Genomic DNA, 21244 nt, shown 5'->3' with positions numbered 1-21244 from the left:
TATATATATTATAACACATTCCCACATATGTATACATATATAATCACACCTTCCCACATATGTATACATATATAATCACACCTTCCCACATATGTATACATATATAATCACACCTTCCCACATACGTATACATATATCACAACACATCCTCCAGCATATATACAAATATATATACGTGTATATATATATATATACACGTATATATCTATATGTAAATGAGTGCATACATATGTAGGGATGTCATACGTAGGAGCACAGTACTGAAAAGTAGAACAGCAGCAGCAGTAGTACTACAACAAGCAGCAGCAACCCCCCGCATGCATAGACACAACAGCAACAGTAGCACGAAGCTCCCATACAAAAAGTGTACCGAGAGCTACAGAAGTGAATTATGACCAGTTACAAGCTGGTGACAGCAGCAGGAGCAGCAGTAGAAGTACTCTAGAAGATATAACAATCAGGATAGATATACATGGTATTAGAAATACTCTAGTATATAACACAAAGATTTGTTACAGCAATATCATTGACATTCTAGCAGTATAGAAAACGTAAAGATACAGCTACATCAGCAATATTTAAAAGAATAGCACTCGAAATAGACATACAGTAACATCAGTAATACTCTAGTATATAACACTACAAGTATATATATATATATATGTAACACCATCAGCAGACCACCATTAAGTAGCACTCGAAATAGATATAATACAGCAGCATCGGTAATACTCTAATAAAACCATTCAATAGAGAACATACTCCGGTAAACACCATCCAATATAAATAACACTCCAATAGATAACACACAACATACATGTAGAGCAACAAAAGTAATACTCCAGTACGTAGCGATCGAAATAGACATACACTAACATCAGGTAACATCAGTGATACTCTAGTAGGTAGCACTCAAAGTAGATCTACAGCAACATAACCGGTAATACTCTAGTAGGTAACACTCACAAAGAAATATACAGCACCATTGGCACCAATGGCTCCCGAACGTACTCGCGCAGAAGATCTGGCAGGATACCTGCCTGCACCGCCTGCAGCAGCAATTGCCACTGCAAGTGCTGACGCGCCTCTGGAACGTTTTTCTGCACGACAAGAAAGAGCAGCAAGTTTGCATGCGGAGCTCCAGTCCATCGAGAAGGATTTAAAGGACTGGTGGATGCAACGCAGAATTTTGCGAGAGGTAAGGAAACTTCCTTCACACCCAGACACACGCACACACACACGCAGACAGACAGACGCATGCAGACAGACACACAGACACATAGGCACACAAATACACACTCACAGACAATCAGACAGACACCACACGCAGAAACAAGCAGACAGACACACACATCCGAAGACAAATACTACGCAGAGGCAGACACCACGCAGACAGACACACACACACACACAGAGGCGGGGGGACACACCCCCACAGACACACACACGACCACACCCCCACACACACACTATTTGTATAGTGATTGCAAATGCTGTTGTCATTCGCTTCGTATTATCATTTGCTGCGGAGAAGTCTCGGCGTTTGCAAATGTGGTTGGTAATGGCCCACACACGCACACACACGCACATACACACACACACATACACAGCATACACATACACACAGACACACTCACTCACACACATACATACACACATACACACATATATACACACACACACATCCACTATATGAATATCGCAAGTGGTCTTGTCATTCACGCTTATGTTACGGTTTGCTGCAGAGAAATCTCGGCCTTTACGAATTGTTGCATCGACACAATTTTGTGGGTCTATCTATAAATCAGCCTCGTCTCCCCGATACTCAAAGAGTTCTCTGGCAAGACCTTGTTTACGGAAAAGTACGTCTCTCCCTGCTCATCATCGTGGCTGCAGTGCCGACTACAAAAGTGGTCTTGTACAACAGCATTCGCGTACGTGCCAAGCATGCATGCGTATAGCAACACATACAGCACCAGCACCAGCACACATGCAGCATCAACAGCAGTAATAAGAGTAGTAGCTTCACCAACAATATTGGTAGTAGTAGTAGTAGCACAAACACGTCAGGGATAGCTCAGCAGGAAGAGAGCTGGTTATATTTCGGAAATGCTGGTGGCTTATGTACGTAATAACATCATTAGCGCCTCGATAGAAAGCAAATGAATTAAGAGATGCGCGTTGTACTATCGGGTGCTTGACGTTGTGAGACATGTAAAGTGACTGGTGAGCGTGGTTCTATGCAGTGCAGAAAATCAGTGCAGCACTGACATACAGCGGGCGTCGTGGGAGCTCTCATGATTGCTGAAGACGTCTACACAGCAGTGGTAACACTCAGAACAAGTACCATCGACACTCAAACAGTCTTACGCAGCCACACATATTTGAGATGATACTAGGCAGCCACACGTACATCGACTCAGTAGTAGGCAGCAGCCATACCTACATTGAAAGAGTAGTAGACAGCCACACACACACACACACACAGAGTAGTACTGTGAAACTACAAGTACGCTAAAGCAATATTAAGCAGGAACACGTACATCAGAGCAATAGTAGGCAAGCGCTCGTACGTACGTCGAAACAGTAGGCAGCCACAAGTACATGCAAGAAGCATGAGGCAGCAGCTCGTGCATCGAAACAGCAGGACGAAGCTACAATCAAACCAAGGCAGTGTAAGGCAGCCGCCGGCACGTCATAACAGTAGTAGGCAGTCACTCACTCGTACATCAAAATAATAGTAGTAGGCAGCCACATCTAGTGATGTATTTCATGAGCTGCATGACTATATTAAAAGCACCAACGTAGAGAGTTAACAGAGTGACTTTGTCCCAATTACGTGGCAGCAAGTTTCATGAAATGCATATGCATTCAGCACACAAGAGAGAAAAAGTGCAAATGTTTATGGACTCATTCGATGTTGACAGCAAGGCCTTGCATAGTATAAGGGAGACTCCAGAGGAAGGCTTCTTTGCAACTGAAAATAGCGAAAGTGACGAAAGCAGACGGTCAGACAGAATGGTGTTGCATCAGTAGGAGCTGCAAAATCATATGAAAACAGACGCAAGTACGGTCATCGCTGCGCCTGATAACACCCGTATAGAGCCACACGCAGCAGATAAGTGCGGAAGGAAGAGAGAGAGAGCAAACGATATACGTAGAGTAGAGTAGCATACATATATATACCCCACAGCACCTCGCGCTTACTATGCAATTTTGACTCTGCGGAAACAGGAAAGCAGGAGCCGAATACATCCACGTGGTGACAAAGCAGTCTTCTTCGAAGTTTTGACGCCTGGCTGCTGTCCAGCAAAACGAAGACATATTGGGATAGCATTGATCAGAAGAAAAAATATCAACTTGCTTCACACTCTATTTTTCCGTGGTACTCTTGTTGATGCTGCTGTCAGTACCGCTGCTGCCGCTAGTACTGTTGCTGACGCTGGTGCTACTGCTGCTGCACTGGTGTTGCTGCTACTGCTACTCCTTCCGTTACTACTGCTGCTTCTGTATAGCTACTGTCGCTGTTCTTGCCGGTAGTGTTGCTGCAGGCGCCGCTATTGTCGCAGTCGGGCACTGATGTTTGTTTGTCTTCTTGTTTCGTGCACGATTGTTGTGTGTTGTGTTGCTGTCTGGGTCCTGCGCACAGCCAGACATGGAAGATTCTCTTTCTTTTGATGCCAGGGAAATGAAGGTACGATCTACGTTAAGCCTAGTAGAGTGTATAACTTGTGCTAGACAGAGGAGAGCCAAGTATGCTGTGCATTAGAGTCGAGGTTATGCCCAGTCACTCACTATATATAATACTCCTCATATGTGTGTACGTGTATATTCATATAGATACGTACATATATATATATATATATATATATATATATATATATATATATATATGGTGAGTCCACGTATATATATATATATGTATAACATATATATACGTACGTGTATAATCTTCATACGAATATAAGGTATATGTAGATGTGCATTCCACGTGTATATGTACCTGTTTTCGTAAACAGCATGCCCTCAGAGGAAACGAGATTGTTGGGGACGGAAAGTGTGCAGAAGCGGCGGACATGTGGTGACTAATTTTACACACATCGATACTTGAGAGAATATATATGAATTGATGTATCTGTGTGTGTGTGTGGGTAAGTACTGTTTCAGTGACAAGCAATCTAATTATTATGGTAATAAATGAAAGATAGAGTAGGGCGCTATTGATATGAATAGATTTAGAAATGTACAACAACTACTGCGGCTCGTAAGGGGGGTCTACTGCTATTGCCACGTCTGCGGAACACGCAGGCAGCAGGAGAACAGGCCGGAGAAGGACTCGACACACCTTTATATTGATGCATAGATGTGAGAGTGTATTTGATTTACAGTACGGTTCTGTGTTTACATGTGTAGCCTTAGTATGTATTGCTACTGGTGTGTAGAGTTGAAACGCAGTAACGTATTATATGGCACGCAACAGCTCTTAGGCTCTTATATATAGTATCTGCGAGACAACGCAGAAGCACGTGCTGCATACTGGGGTCGCGATATACTACTGCCACTGCTATTGCTGCATTTCAACGTAGGAATATACCACTGCTGTTGCTGTTTGAGGGGGCGTCTACTGTTATTGCCACGCCTGCAAAACACAGCAGAGACGTGCTCCACATTACGATGCCAATAATAGAGACAAATATATGCGACTGTGGCGGTGGCACAAAACGCTAGTATAGATTCTACAAGACACACATTTAGGAAGGCTGTTGTACGCTCTGCTACTACCCTAGAGATATATTTGTATGTATACTAGTGCGAATGTTGTTGTGGAGACATAATTAAAGTCTCTATATAGCGGACGCCCGCAGAAACACAGTGCAGCGAAGAAGAAGCCGCACCTACCCCTATATATATATATATATGTATGGGTGTGGTATAGATTTTTAGGGAGGTCCTATTGTATGGGGGTGAAAGTACATGCACATGTCTTTTCTCCGTATTGCAGAGGGTATGAAAATGAGAGAGTTTACCCTCGCAAACACCGTGTGATGATGTTCTTCATGAGCACTAATAGCGCAGCAGAGCTGTCATGTGTATGACCCACCCGTACATGCCTTTCGGAATTCAGCAGCCATGGCGGAGGGTTTCCAGCGCTCTTGCTGCTGCTTCTCCTACGGGGTCACGCATGCCCATTGCGGGCACTGCTGCTGCGGGTGCTGCTGTTGGTAGTGTGACTGATGTTGTTTTGCTAGTCCTCTTGCTGCTACTACTACTGCAGATAGTGCTTCTGTTGCTCCGCCCACTCCTGGCATTGATGCTGGTGTTCGCAGTAGTTTTGGTAAAGCTGCTGCAGCTGTTGCTGCTGTCGCCGATAGTGCTGATGCTGTTGCTCTGCCACCACTCGTAGTAGTGCTCCCGCTAGTGTAATACTTCCGCTGCCGCTAGGACTGATGCTACTGCTAGTAGGGCAGCTGATAGTACTCCTGCTGCTGCTACTACTGCTAGGGCTGCGACTGATAGTACGTTGCTGCTGCTCGTAGTAGTAGTAGTAGTAGTAGTACCGCTGGTACCCCTACTGCTGCTAGTGCCGCTCTGGTACTTCTGCTGCTAACAGTCGTAGTAGTAGTAGTAGTACTGCCGCTGCTGCTGCTGCTACTTCAGGCCGATGTCTGGCAATTGAGCTTTTCCGTGTGTGCGCCTCCTATGCTTTCGCGGCTACAGCACTGTACAGAAAGGCTGTGCAACTGCAGCTGATGACTTTCATATTCTGGTGTTGCGAAGGCTTCTGCTAATAAAAGTTGCGCTGCCACTTTGATTCTTAAGCATGTTGATCCTGAGAAGGATGTCAGATACATATATTTAGTGAGAGCTGCTGTGCTGCTTGGGGTGTGAATGTGCAGGTGGATATGTACACCAAAATATTTACGCAGGCCGCTGATTTGGAGAATGTCTGTCGGATCCCGGGTGCGAAAACGCTATCGCGTGACCTATAACAGAAAGAGCGGGGATAGAAAATTGAGAACGAATGCAAGAGCGAGAAAGAGAGAGAAAGAAAAAGTCAGAAAGAACAAAGGATAGAGAGAGAGCGAGAGGAAGAAAGACAGAAACAGCGAGAGGGAGAAAGAGATAGAAAGAAAACGGAGAGAATGTAATTCTTTGAGAAGCCTTCCGTCGAAACAGAGAGAGATATCACGTAAAGGAGTGGAGAGATTACGTTAAAAAGAGCGAAAAACAATTTGTTGGGAGAGTATGCGCTGAAGACGCGCTACTGCACTTGTCCGTCGCCTCTCTCATAATACCTAGAGAAGTATCACATACTTCGTTGCCACTGCCTCTTGCATCAGTGTCCTGCAACGTGTCTGCATGCAATTGCTGCTACATCTGTTGCTCCAACTAGAAAGTTACCGGGGCCGCGTATGAACAACTTCTGCACGACAAGTGCTGCTTCAACTGACGCAGTGTTTGAAAGCCTCGCCCGTCTACGTAACGCAAGTGTACATATGTTCTTACTACTCTCGGCGTCTTCTGCGTACACAGGTACCCGTTTTCTTTTTTTCTGCTGCTTCTCCTTCCCTCCTTCCTGAGGCTGTTTTTGTCTTTATTCCTGCTGTGCACATCACGCTACTGCAGTGCCTAGTAGGTCAATCAGTCTGTCCGCTTTTGTAATTGGGCGTGCTACGCGTTTGCTGGTCTCGGTGCTACTCAAACTTTTCGTGCTGCTACTGATGCAAAGAAAGCCAGCGTTGCTCCCAAGTGTATGCTTCTTCCTGCTGTTGCTGCTGCTGCTACTGCTGCTGCTGTTGCTGTAGCTGCCACATTCGCTGATTGTGGTGGTGCTGCTGCTGTTGCTGCTGCGGGCGTGAGAACTGCGACCTGCTCCTGCACTTCCATGGGCTGCAGTGGCTAGTCGTGTGGGTGAGAGAGCGTGTCTTCGTTTGTCGCCTCTTCTCTCAGGCGTGGCGTACCTGCGGTGTCTACGAAATAATATCGAAGCGTCACAGTCGGTAAGAGGAGCGTCTCTGCACCAAGTCTTCCACATACTCAGTGGTGTTCACAACTACATATATGCATGACCCCCACACAGAGAACTTCGTATATGCATACATATATACAGATGTATATACGAAGCCTTCCTTTGTTGTACCACAGTAACTATCACAGTGAATAGCTAGCTGTCCTCTCACTTCACTACTACTACCATGTCTGCAGACTTGATAATAAGGTAGATCCCACCAACATATGTAGATGCACAGCCCTCACGGAAAATCATGTATATGTACATATATATATATATGTATTTTTGTATCCACATGTGTATATATATATGTATATGTACATATGTATGTACAACGTCAGTATATCATTTCGCAAGAACCATCTAAGTAAGTAGTCAGATGTTCATGCATCAGTAGCATGTATGTATAGTATGTAAGTAGATGTACCCTCGCATGACTTGCATATACGTATAGTACGTTATAATGAAGTATATACATACACAATCTCATGCATATTTTCTCTTTGTAGGCTATCTGTGTACTTGTTGTAGTGAATGTTCTCTTGCGTGAACGTATTTCCAAGTATTAGTGCGTGCATTACGCACACATCTGTATCAGCACAGCCAGTCGAGTTGTGGCTAAGAACAGAAAGAATAAGTATACCTGCGTGCATCACGCATACCTAACTATCACACTTCTAAAATCCTCACAGCCATATGAGTAGCAGCTGAGGATACTAATAAGCAAATATCACAATACGACTGCTTGTAGTGTGGCACGATGCTAAAGCAGAGCGTATGCAGTATGTGTCTGGGTACTGTGTGCGTAGCATGAAGTAACACACATACACTAGTTTAATAAGCACTAGTTTCGTTCTCCTGCATAGTGTTCATTCGTATGCGGCTGCAAAATGCAACGAGTAATCATTAGAACTATTTTCTTTTTCTTGCACGTCCCCTACTACAGAAAAGCAGCTGCATTGAATGAATGGAGGTTCTGCTTGTGGCGCTGTCTCCTGCAAGTCTTGCACCCCGCAGGCAGGAGCAGCACAGCAGCAGAAGCCGTAAGAATACTACTATTTGGTTGTCTGCATTAGTTAATACGTTTGCAGAGAGAGAGAGACCCATAAAAAGGGAAGAAGAGGCGAGAATGGAGCTTTCAGTATAAAAAGTGAAGTTTGTCGGCCTCGAGCATAGACTACATGACTACCCTCATATTACATACAGTGTGTGGGGTGCGCTCAATACTGGAGCGTGAGATTGTAGCAGTAGTGACGTACTACCAACTCAGTACAGCTACTACTGTACAACGGCTGTTAACTGTGGGAGCGACAGTCTTGGTAATAGGAACCCACATATTAGCTGCGTAGCTCGCTCTCCCTCTCTCGGACCATACACGTCCGTAGCTCTCCTGCGGTGTCAGCGCTGCAGCTACTACTACTTCTGCTGGTGCTGTTCTGTGTGCGGGAACGACAGTCTCAACAGTGATACACGCCTACATCTCGGCTGCGTAGCTCTCTCTTCGGCCATGCACGTACGACATCTCTCAAGCTTGACTAGTCAGTAGCATTCCTAGTAAGCATCAGTCTGTTACTTTGGCTGCTGCCTTCAGTCGTTATGCAGTCTGTATCAAGAGCCTAGCGTTCCGATCAGTTTTTCATACTGACAGCTCCATTCTCGCCTCTTCTTCCCTTTTTATTGCTCTCTCTCTGCCTGAGTAGAGATAGGAGCTCATACACATATATACATGTACATTAATATATATATATATATCTCTACTGAGGGACTGTTGCACGTGGCTACAACAACTGCAAAAGCAACAGATTGATGCTTACTAGTAATGCTACTGACTAGTCAAGCTTGAGAGATGCCGTACGTGCATGGCCACTCAACGGCTGTAGATGCTTTCAGTTTATATGATAACCTTTACTCACCGTAGTATGTGCACACTAATGTCCTAACAGGCCTCTACCTCGTACTTGCATGTATATATACAACTGCACATGTACATATCGTGCGTATCCAAGTCTATATATTTCGCAACACGCCTGTATAGTCGTACCGTCATGTAGTGCACCCGCATTTACGCGTTCATCATGTACGTCTGTCGCTCTGCCCGTGTCTACTACCAAAACGAGAGCCCGTGGTGGCTCGCGTAGAGGGCTCCTCTGTGCTGCTGGTGCTGATAGTCTTACTTGAAATAGTGGTAGATATGGTGTGGAAGTCCTCGCTACCTGTAATACTTTGCCACTCATTTGCAGCTGCGATCGTAACAGACGCTTAGCTATTTGCTGCTGTGCTCTCTTGCTTGCAGAGTCGCGGCTCCGCATGCGTCAATGCCTTCAGTAGCTTCGACGCCTGCAGAAAGGGACTCCTCCAGCAACAGGCTACCGCTATCGGGTTCGTGAGCTCCTATTTCCCATTTTCATATATATATATATATGTATGTTAATGTGTATGTATGTATGTGTATGAGCTCCTATTCTCAAATTCCACATATGCATATATATATACTCACGTATAGCACGCGTATATGATGATTCTATATGCACATGTATGGAGATCTTTAGGTATATACGGCGTGTGTACTTGTGCATAAATGTCAGAACGGGCTTCTACTTTTGTATTCGCGTACATGCGTCTCGACACAAACATACGTATACGCACCCACTAGATACAAGTACATATATGTCATGACCGCCTATATTTGTCTGTACGTACAAACATATATACATACATATTCGTACATGTGTGTACACATATATAGGGTATATAAAAATACATACTACACGTGTATATAGGTAATTGCTTGCAGTTATTAGTGCTTGCACACACCGTACATATATGTAGTGGGTATATAGGTACTCCTTCGTGTGTGTAAGTGTTTACGTGTATTTCTATTTGCTCGTTAACATCGGGATGGGGGGAGGGAAAGCAGAGGCTGCATAGGTTCTTCGTCATAAAGGAATGCGCAACGATATCATTAAGCTTCAGAAGGGAGCTCGTCACCTCTGGCCTTACTGCATTTAAGTGTGCGTGCGTCATGCAGAGACGCTTTGAGATATAAAGTGTTTGAGGTGATATATATATAGTAAATGCACACGTACACGATTGAGAGGGGGAAGAGGAAGTTAGACATATACACTACATTACCGGTTTATACCTTGCAGTGGGAGAGGCTGTATGGCGGAGGAAGCATTACGGAGACGAATCAGCAGAAGCAGCAGCAGCGGCAGCGCTGCGCCGCATATGGGAGCCTCGAAGAGTATATATCGTTAGCACCTCCTCGTTATAGCGGGAGGCAAGATTCTCGACTCAGTATGCACTTTACTTTCGCGTAGATAGTGTTTGTACTAGACTCAGTAATGCCTGCTTCGAAAGGTGTCGTAGCCCCCTGTGTTTGCGCTGGATATCGCACGGCACTAGGGTAGCTGCCCCACTGTCTGAGTGCATATGTGTGCACCTGAGACATAAGGGGACTTTCGAGCCCTTGTTGTGCGTGAATTTCGTGGCTGCGGAGGAAGAGGAAGACGCTGACAATTGTGAAGTAGTATTAGTGATTGTTGTTGTGGTGGCAGAGTTGTAGTTGTAGTAGCAGTAGATTTCTTGTGTGGACGTGCGATGAGTGGATGCGTACACCCATGCTACTCCCGGCTACCCTGCGGCTGTTGCATCCTCTATACAACATCCCTGTCGCTTTATATTTCGTCGGACGTCTCTCTCCGCGCACTCTCTCACTTCTTCTGACAATGTACAAAATTCGTGACTTATCGTGACGTATAAAGTCCTTATGCATTTTGAAAAACATGAGGTCTAAGAAACGTCAGTATTATTTGCACGTACCTCTACAACAAACAGACGTGCGTGCAGCTCAGTGTAGACACACGTCTCCTGCGGATATATCTCCGGACATGCGCTCATGTGTTGCTATATTCATTCAGATCTGTACATGTTTATACCGTTGGACATATGTATTAACATGTATACAGTGAACATAGTATGTGTACGTGGACACGTGTAGCCACAGGTAGACACACGACTATGTGATTGTACCCAAGTAAATTAGCTACAATCATTGCGCTCCTTCCACTACAGAAGTTATTTGGAGAGCATTGCTTCTTATAAGACACGTTGTTGTCCCGCGAGATAGCGATTGCTGCCTTTTAAGGTCGTCTTGTTGCTTTCTTATTCAGCGGTCTCACATGGCCATGCATAGGCGTGTATGTATATGTATACATATATATATACATATGAAGGGTGAGGTGGCTACGGGGAGCCTATATGTCTGTCGAACCTGACGTTCAAAGTATGGGTTGTTGCGTGGCTCCGTCTTCTAGGGAGTCTCTACAGCTGTACTACAACATGCCGCTCTATATGTAGGGGATCTTCGTTTACTTGTTGCACATACTTCGTTTTGATGCATTGAAATTACGGCGACTACTTTGTGCGAGCTCTCCCGACTGATGCTCCATTTTGTAGTGCATGGGTCTCAGTACCACAGTCAGAGAGGTGATACTACTGCATTCTTACTTACTGTCAACTTCCTCGCTTCTCCGCGAGTTGTACTTGTAGTAGTTCAGTCCACATCCGCCGCCCGATAAGCACTCAAAGAGAAAACGGTAGGTCCTGCGTGAATGAAAGAGTGCGTACACGTCATACTTTCTTCGCTGTATCGACGCATTGGGGGGGTGACTACTACGTGTGGATTGTTGTTACTTCAGAAACAGAATGGTGATGCAGAACATGCAAGACCTTCGCGCCAAGGTAAGACAAGCGAGGGATATATACTCAAGCACCTATTTGTTCGCTTTACTTCCGTAAAAAAATATATTTGTACGTCCCCACGTGTTTACTACGTGTGCGACGTACACAGAGAGAAAGAAAGAAAAGAGCTTGATGTGCCGGATTAATAAAGAGCTAAAGAAAGGAAGGGAGAGACAGAGAGGGGGAGAGAGAGAGAGAGGGAGAGAAACAAAACGATAATACGGAGCGCCGCATTTATACCTATACGTAGGGTCCCTCATGTTGTGAGAGGACATTGTGTAATCGAAAAAGGCTATTATTACACTACATATATATCTATGTACGCAGCATGCAAACAGAGAAGGCGCAGAGAGGACGACGTCATGACGACGAATGTACGCAGGCTGGAGAGCCACGCATAGAACAAAACCCTGTGACAGAAGGGGTACTCACAGTTGGAGATGGACGCAGTGTTGCACGAGAGACGGGCGAGCAGAAACAGTGTAGCATGCCACTCGATTTGTATGTGTGTTTGTTGATTGTGATCGAACGTGTATGTGCGTACGCCTCTGAAGACGCTCATAAGAAAGGGATGATGCTTTTCGCTAGCGATAAAAAGAGAAGGTTGCTCTGAAGGGACTTGAGCACGTCGTGAACTACGTTTTGCAAGAATACTTCTAGGCAGATTGCTGCACTTGGCGTGGCTGATTCATCAAGTCAGTGGGCGACATCCACTGACATTTGTTGTACATGCGCGCCTGCGAAAAAAGCGCACGCCGTATTATACTTTGCTCTACGTCCCGTTAAACTCCACTTTAGCTTTTGTTCCATGTCAATTAGGTGTACGCGCCTTAAGCGTACCAAGCATCACAAGTTGACTGCAGTCAGCAAGAGAACTGTGAAGCAGTTCCACATCAGAGTGTCACTGTCCCTGTAGGAGGGAATACGTCATCTAGCAGATGCGATCACTAGTGTCATACCTGTGAGGCATTCTGATTACTATCATACTACAGAGGTCTGTTACCTACACTGGTATAGTCTCTTGACATTCAACTGCAGGTTTTTTATTACTGTGTAGGAGTTGCCAGCCGATTCGGGGGGCGACAAGTACCATTCGAAAGCTGAAATATACATATATATATGTGTATATTCATGCCATGGCGACATAAATTGTGAGCGAAGCGTAATGCCGTTTTAGAAGGGCCTTATTTTAATAGCGCGCTTACTGTCATGCTTATATACGCCGCTGGCCGCGTACGCGCACACGTCTATTTAGAATGGAAGCTTCATGGCGCTTCTGTGCCAGATGATTAAGTGGCAGAGACAAGCGGAAAAATAATTTCTAGCAAGATGAAAAATCGCCCCCAACACCGCTAGGATGGCGAGCTGCAAAGTTTACTCTTTTACAGTATGTGTCTCCTCCTTCTGTCAGGCTCTCTTCGAACGCCGCTCGGTCTTGCTTGACCTCCTGGAAGGAAAATAAGCAGAGAGCTACCAACAGTGGATCTGCGGTTGACGAGCTGCCACAAGTGGTGACCTGGCAACATCTCGCTTAGTGAAAGGCGGGGAACGTTCATTGATTGATTTTTTGCTTTTTTACGCTTCCCGTCGCACACTGCTGCTGCGGTAGAGTCATTGCCGCAAGCAATGAAGTCGACGTGACGGAGCCTCTGTGAGTCGAGAGAATGTTCAGCGCGTAAAAGATGTAGGAAGGTGCTTGTGCGAGAGAGCTGCTAAGGCACAACACAAGCTCCAGACTCTCTACCGTGTAACAACCTCACATACAGAAGCGTGCGCGCGGGCTACTTTTGTACCATTCCTTAACCCAGATATACAGGATGATGAGAGAAGTACTGCATCTGTGGACGTACATGTGCAGTTCCTTGCATATTTCCTCAAACGTGTACACAGTTTTCTCGGAATGAATCAATGTAAGCATATTATTGTATCATCGTCAACACGTACCCTGCGCAGTGGTTTCCATAGAACTGGCTGTTAAGTTAGTCTCTGATCTCAAATGTTTTGGTGGTCGATCACTGCGTTAGCAGATTGTTTGCCAGCAACATGGCAAGCGTCAGGCCTGGTAGTCTCCGTACCACCCAGTCGGGTGGAAAACACAGTCCCTTTCCCCATGCTTTTTTGAAAACGGAGCTGGCCGTGCTGCTGCTATCACAAATAAGGAACACGGTGGTCCTGTTCTGACGCTGCTTCTGCGTGACTGCGGAGCGGTGCCTGCGCCAAGTGAGCTTCCTCACCAGAGCTGTTCAACTTTGGTGTCTGAAGATCTTCGTGTCTTTGCCGTGGTGCTCTGCGCGGGTATAGTAATCAATGCTGTTCCTGCAATCATTCAAGAGTGTGTGTGTGTGTGTGTGTGAGTGCGCGCGTATTTTCTTCGGTAACACGTGTCGTTCATCTTAAGCTAACGGAAGCGCGTTAGTAACTGCACGCGCCTACAAGTTGGTGTTAACGGCGAGATAGATGAATTCCAGCCAGGGTACGCTAGAGACTGGTGCAATCAGGAACGGTACTTGTACAAAATCAGCATGGATTTGTCTTGGACACACCTGCACAACAGGATTCACGACTGTGTGTCACTAGCTAAAGGGCGAAATACAGGGCGAAACAACGGCAATGAGATGTCATACAATAGTGCTGTCTGGCGGACAAGCCACAGTGTCTGCCAGGCGTAGCACCGCAGGTCGAACAATGCCGCGCGGGTCCCGCTGTGGTCACGCTGCTCATCACTACAAAATCAATTCCGTCGCTGCTGGTATAACCCCCTTGGAGGCTTTGAGTCGTCCTGCCGACATTTCGCGCCTGCTTACGCCTCCTGCTCTTGTTTTGTAATGATGCTGGCGTTCCCAACCCCCTTCTCGCTGATACTGCAGTCGGCTGCAACTGTACGTTTTGGCTCTGGCGGGTGTTTTTGAAGACACTTCTGCCGCTGAATGCTCGAATCATATTTGTGGTACTGAGGTGTCGGCTTCGCTTTCGGCGCAACAGCTAGCGCTACTTCTTCGTCGCTCCCTCTCCTCCTTCTAGCGAAGTTGTTGCAGTAGGGAAGGCTGCGGTTTGTTCTACTTGCAGCGCCGAGCTCCGCTACCTAAGCTCATGATGCAGGTACTAGTCGTACTGCGTCTGCTAGTCATGCTACACCAGCGTCCTTCCTACAAACGCTGTTCTACCGAAGCGCAACCTCTTCCGGTTTGACGGTAGTTCGCCACCCGCAGGTGTTTCGTGTTGCAGCACACACTACGCCTAGTGCAAAAGGAAAACCCACCTCAGGAGATGCGACTTATCACAACGTCCTTACATATTTCGTCTAACCGGATGGGAATGCGCACTTACATCAGTAGGAGCACACTTTAGGTGTGCAACCGTCCGATAATGTCGGTGCCGTGTGCTGATTCCTTCATTGGCCTCACTAAGCACAGTGACGCGCCACAGCGGTGTACTCACGGAATTTTTTTTACATGGGAACACACGTCGCTTCCTATTCTGCAGTACGTTGCTCACGTAGAACCCCAAAGTCATCTCCTGCGGCAGGCCCCCAACGGTGCTTCGCCGCTGATGACGAAGACGACCTCAACCTTGACAGAAGCCCCGCCCACCATAACAACGCGTTGTAGACACCTTTTCCTTCTCTTTGCAAGGATATAAGCATTGTCGCCGCTTTCAAATTCATTCCGTACGCGTTCATCCGTTTGCAAGGTCTGTTTTTGCAGTCCATCAGGGCGAGGGTAGCGAAGGACAGCTCAACTGGGGCACCGTGTGTATGCATAGACCTTTTTGCTCATATAATCAATGCTTAAGTGATGCACACGCGCAATCCCAGCCCTCCCTACAAGGGCATGTATGCTACTGCATCGTCTGGTTATGCAGAGAGATAAAAGAAAACGCTTTTGGGCGGCCACTTCTCTGACGGGCACACGTGTACCCAGAGTACATTGCATTTCCTGCCTGCCCGCTCCCTTCTGTTTCTAGCCTCGTTCTTACCCTTTATCCACCTCTGAAGTGGCAGCAGAATCTTTGAAGCCCCTCATCCTCCACAATATCTCTCCTTGGAGTTCCGGTCAAACGGACCGGTTCGTGCTTCCTATATCATGATGCTAGTGCAACATTTGCAGGTCTCCGTGGCGGCCATCTTTATTCTCCTGAATTCGATTCTGATCTGGTGATGTACATGAGTGTGCTCGTCTATTTGAAGTACGCTAGTCAAGACAGCGAGTCGACATTTTTGGGCGCGTCTGTCAGAGTTCGAAACATGCATGAGAAAATTCAAAAGTAGCTCTCTCTTCAAATTAGACCCTGGTCCCGGGTGTGAAAATAAATCCCATTGCAGGGCAGTCGTCTCTATCTGCTCTCAAAGTCTACATACTGTGTCTCGCCGCTTACGGCGATCATCAAATCAAGAGGACTGGCGCATGCCCCAGCCACCAAAGCATGTCCAAGCGGTTCTGTCACACATCTATTGTACTAGTCCTATCGTGGTGTCGGTTTCCCAGGAAGGCGCTGTGAGTCGATTTGCGTTGATCAAAGGTTTTAGCCACCGCCTACTGCGATGATGGGATAGCGCGCTTATACTTTCCCTCAAGGGGGACTTTAACTATACCACGTTTTATGTTTAAGAGGTGACTGCTGACACTCCCACAAGAGAGAGCAGCAGACGATCAAGGTCCCTAGCTGCCGCTGTCTCCAGCGGCACAAACTACTACTACTAGGCGTCCCGCTACTCCTGCTGCTCCGCGTCATCAGCGAAGGTCGATGTAACTGTTGTCGCTTTCGTGTTGGGTTTGTCGGACCGTCAACTACACCTGGGGTAAAAGTAGCGGTCGTCTGCGGGTAGGTAGGAACCACAGGTACTGGTGCCAAAAAAATGCCTGGGCGGTACGAGGGGGAGCTGCTGCACCGGAACCTTTGCACTGGCCTCCTGGGAGTTCCCCAATGCACCTCTCAAGTATGCAGGAATTTATAGCAGTCGAACGAAAACGCATCATCTGCGCAGTTCCTCTACTTAGCCTTCGACGGCTGCAGCTGCCAGCGGTGCGGCATTGTCCAAAGTCTGCTTGTTCGCGTGAGTGTCACCTGTCGTTCCTCGGGTGGTTTGCCGTGTGCCTAAAACCTTCTCCCCAGCGTGCGCAGATCGCCTCGCCCCTAAGTGGTCCCACATCTAAGCTTAAATTTCGGAGCCACCGTGAGACATTTGCGCTGCTAAGAAGCTCTGTACTGCCGTGGCGTTCCTGCCATTTCTGAGGTTGCTGCGTACGTAACTTCGTGCTGAATTGCCGCTCTGGCTGTACTGAGATATAAGGTGCGATACTCTTCATGCGCACTTCCAACAGATACGTACGCGGGCGTTTGGGAAGCTAGATTTCGCTATCTAGGATGTGCAGGTTGCGTGTCCAATGGGGCCAGGCCAGCCGTTGGGGGATGCTTGTATTCGGATGAGTAACACACAGACGCCGAGCGGTACCTTGTAATGCACTAGTTGCGCTTGAATGACACTTGAAGATTCGTGTTACTGTGTGTGTGTGTGTGTGTGTGTGCTTCTGTATGTGAATCTCCGCACTTCTGCGGCACCCAGCGTTTCTACTTGATTTCTTCCTCGCCACGGCCGGTTAACAAGATGGAGCCAGAATCAGGTTTACGCCACTGGCAGGACCTCCATAATGGTCATGTCTCACATAAAGCGCTTGCAAGTCGCTCGAGTATACGGTGTCCGCTGTAAAGCGAACAATCTTCGTGTGTTAACACGCTTCGTTGCTTCAACAACCATAGTCGCTTCTTCCTGTATCAAGCCCGACTAAAAGGTCGTTGCTGCGGGCTGCCCGAGAACATTGCACTTGCACGCTTTTAGTAAAACTTTAGATGGTGTCTACCTTACGTGCATGCCACATATTGCCGCACCATTAGCAGTCCTGCCAAAGACGGCCTCAACCGTCCGCACGCACCTAGGAGTGAGCGCCTAGGCCTCGTCACGTAGCACTAGCACTCCCCCACCCGCCCTGCAGTGACAGTTCTGTCATATCCTAAACCGGCTTGAAAGGAAGACTCTGCGTGAATGGTGAAGATGCCACACTCGAAGATAGCGCAACACAAATTCCTTCCATCCGTGGTGTCTCAAGCGCCGACGCGTTGGCAGCACTACACTGTACACCCCTGTCTGCAGATGTTCTGCAGCGGACTACGTGAGCACTTGCATTGATGTGGCGCTGTCCCCTTATAGGCTGACATGCTCATTGAGCCGTCCACCATCACTAATATGTGGCATATCAAAAATTCCGAGGTAGTAGGTTTTTTCCGACGATGTTTGCGCTCGCATACAAGCCTCTGCTTTCAGATACGCATTTGTGTACCACTGCTGTTTCCCACATTTTGGGATGCGATTAACAAGAACAGACGCGAGCTGTCACATTGTTCCTCCGAAGAGGTGTGTCTCCGGGGAAGCTGAAAGCTACGAGTCGTGCCGTGTCTCCTGAGCGGCGTATGGTTTGACGACGGTCGTAGGGACTTTCACGAAATCACCTCACTTCCCGGCGGGCCCTTCCGTACTTAACTCAGAAGCAAAGATTTCTGAGCACCTGTACACAGACATTCTATACGTACACGGAGGCACGTGCGAGAAGCGATCCCTTTACAGCTTCTGTTCTCGGCGTTTTGACACTGCCGTGGACTTTTGGACAGGCATCCTTGAGGTACCTTTTTGTGGCAGGCGGAGGCGCTTGCACATTCATACGTACCCACAGTGGAGAATATAGTCTATCGTATGTGCGAGCGGCGCGGCTGCACCGTCATCTGCCCGCCGCTAGTGTGACGCTAATGTAGGTCGCCATACACACGGTGAAAAACTGCCTGCTGAAAAAGACTACGGGTACTACCAGTAGAAAGACTGGCAGGCGAAACAAAGACCCGTAATAAGGGCCATCACGAAGCACGAAGACTATGAACATGAAGCGCAGAGTCGGTGGCGCGCTGCCCGAAATGCCTACAATGCTCACTAAGACGTGAGTGCCTTACATGCTTGATGTTGAAGTGAACTTGTTTGGATTTATCCCTCATGTACGTATACTCGTACCTTCTTTCAATAGCCGGCGTATTTCTATTGTTACAACCGGGACCTGCATGCAAAAGGTCTCTCCTCGACAAAGTATGAGGGACTCGATTCCCGCCGCATCTTGCATACTCTCAGAATTGGCCAGTATCTAAGTTTTCAGTGGCTCATAGCCTTTGCCGACTGTTTTCTCGGTATGTTTTGTACGATTGTTTGAACTCGTGGTCGAGAATTCTCTTTCAACACACTGTGCTGCCCCGACATGCATGGCCGAGGCTGAGTATGCTTTTGTGGGCCGTGTCCTGCAGTCCCCAAAAAAATATTCTACCACATACACTCTACAACCCTGCGTTTCTTCCTGCTCTCACCGTCTTTCTGGGTGTTTCGTGTATTGTGTAGCATTACTGACGGCTCTGGGCCGACTTCTTTGGGCGTCAGGATAAATCAAGTCGCCGTCGAACGCCCGGGCCACTGCTTAGAAAAACGGCTGTGTGAGACTATCTCCCTCTAGGTCTGCGCGTCCAGTTTCCCATCCAGTCCACCTCTGTTCGGTTCAGTCAGCTTCGCCGACTCGGAATGATGTGTGCATTGCGCCCTCCCGCGTCGACTTGGTTTATGGAGGTTCTGGTGTGCGTATACCCCGCGTCTGCCTAGGTAATTCTTGTGAGCAGCTCCGCACGGCTGACTTTGTTTGTAGTCAACGGCATAGGCTGGAGTTTACGTGGAACTTCTTGCAGTACACGTATACGCTCCCCCGATAAACGATGTGACCTGTGTACCCTCTCTAAGAGATACACATACAGGAAGCAGCGTGGCGGGGTCTACTCCGCTAATTGTGTACAGAGCAGTTGGAAGCTGCCTGCTTAGGCATGTGAGTTTTTCTCAGGTTTCACAATCCATCAGGCAGACCCACGAGTCGATTCTCCTCTCTGACCAACGGGCGATAGCGCCTTCCGTCAGTCAAGGGGCCATCCAGATAGAGAATGTAGAGGAAAGTTGTCGACTTTCCCGGTGTTGTGTGTCACTTCCGTGATAGCTGCCTGGCAAAGTCTTAAGAACCTTTTTCTTGGAAGTGTTGGCACCAGATCTAGCATAAAACGGCGCACATACCAAAGCAATGCAAGACTCACCAACAGTTCAGCACCTGTCCGTGTTACCGGAAGATGCCTCATTGTGCTATGGCTTTCTTCGCTGCGACCTTTTTTTTCTTCCACAGACGCTTGTCAGGTGGTGGGAGTACTGAGCATATGCTTACCTTCTGACGTACTGCGCTACAGTCTACACTTGCTTCGTATGCACAGCTATGTTGTCTACTTTCCCCAGCTGTTCAACCTTCTTCTATGGACAAGATGTCATGTCATTCTCAGTGGCCGTGATGTTTCTTCACCTGTACTAGGACTTTCTTTCTGGTGATCTGCAAGATCTAAATAATCTCTGTAATTGGATAGAAAATCAGGGTAGTAAATGTTGCTGTCATTGGTTGCGGTATCTCTTCGAAGTTGTTCACCGTATTATCGCAGCCTTGAGAAAAGACTTTTCGGCTGAGAGTTCGTACGATCACGACTCGCAGTCATCCTCCTTGCCTCCCTTGAACACTGGTTAGCGTCTCCGATGATGACGTACTCTTGTTGGGAAATATACCATGCATGTCGTGGTCACTGCAGAATTCCGCTAACAGTTAAGGGCTGCGCCCCGTGATGACCCTCCCCTGTTGGGATCCTGTTTTCCGCAGTGACCTCCGTCATTCATCTCTAGTATAGACCGCGTGTTTTAAGGAACACCTGCGGCCCCGATTTTCTCTGCAGGTCTGTTGCAGGTCAGCAAAATGAGTAGTTCTTACAGGCACGGGGCATCGCTTGTCTCTACGGCTGGTAGAGCACCGCAGCCAAGGCTGTCTTCTGCAGCGCAGCAGCAACAAGAATTCTCTTTTTTTGCGCACTTCACTCCGCTGTCTGGGCAACAAAAGCAGGTAGCACACCAAATTCTCCCCCACTTGTTTTTAGGATCAGCTGCAGCAGCCAGAAGTACAGCATGGTTGCGGCAACATGACATCACACATATAGTCTGTGTGCATAATGCACTTGTACCTCCCTCTGAGCTAAGAAGGCAACTGTGTGAACATATACGTGTGCGTCGCCGTCTGTCTGCGGCCAACGCACAGGCAAATGCTGCTGCAGCTGCTGCTGCTCCTTCAACGTCTGCAGCAGGAACGCAAAGACGAGCAGGCGAGGGAGGAGGGGGATTATCCTCAGCGCATGCTGCCCAGCTCTCTCGCCTACCTGAAGCTACTGCTGCTTCTGCGGCAGCACAGCTCGTGCCCTACGGAGAGAGATATGTGTACTGCTGCTGTTTCGCTCAAGACACGCCACAGCACGTGCTGCTGCCCGTGCTGCCGCATGCAATTGAATTTCTCGATAACGCTCTAAGAGATTCATCATATCGCGGTGGATGCATTAGCA

General features: G+C 47.5%; 1 protein-coding gene across 1 annotated transcript; it reads left to right on the top strand.

The window, feature by feature from the left end:
• Positions 1 to 994: 994 nt before the first annotated feature.
• Positions 995 to 13217, top strand: LOC131479119 (uncharacterized). Its single transcript, XM_058659705.1, has 8 exons — positions 995 to 1198; positions 1746 to 1862; positions 3650 to 3694; positions 5898 to 5961; positions 6952 to 7001; positions 9306 to 9391; positions 11713 to 11755; positions 13167 to 13217. Exons 1-8 carry the CDS (start codon positions 995 to 997, stop codon positions 13215 to 13217), a joined length of 660 nt encoding a protein of 219 aa, XP_058515688.1.
• Positions 13218 to 21244: the final 8027 nt, after the last annotated feature.

Source organism: Ochotona princeps, unplaced genomic scaffold, assembly GCF_030435755.1.
Source record: "Ochotona princeps isolate mOchPri1 unplaced genomic scaffold, mOchPri1.hap1 HAP1_SCAFFOLD_4363, whole genome shotgun sequence".
Lineage (NCBI taxonomy): Eukaryota > Metazoa > Chordata > Mammalia > Lagomorpha > Ochotonidae > Ochotona > Ochotona princeps.
This window is presented reverse-complemented; position numbering and strand designations above follow the sequence as displayed.

Bases quoted from the DNA above. Each gene is read 5' to 3' on its own strand.
- LOC131479119 (XM_058659705.1), top strand. From the start codon at position 995: ATGGCTCCCGAACGTACTCGCGCAGAAGATCTGGCAGGATACCTGCCT. The intron at 1,863-3,649 runs GTACGTCTCTCC...TCCTGCGCACAG, and splicing joins AAGACCTTGTTTACGGAAAA to CCAGACATGGAAGATTCTCT. The intron at 11,756-13,166 runs GTAAGACAAGCG...TCCTTCTGTCAG, and splicing joins TGCAAGACCTTCGCGCCAAG to GCTCTCTTCGAACGCCGCTC.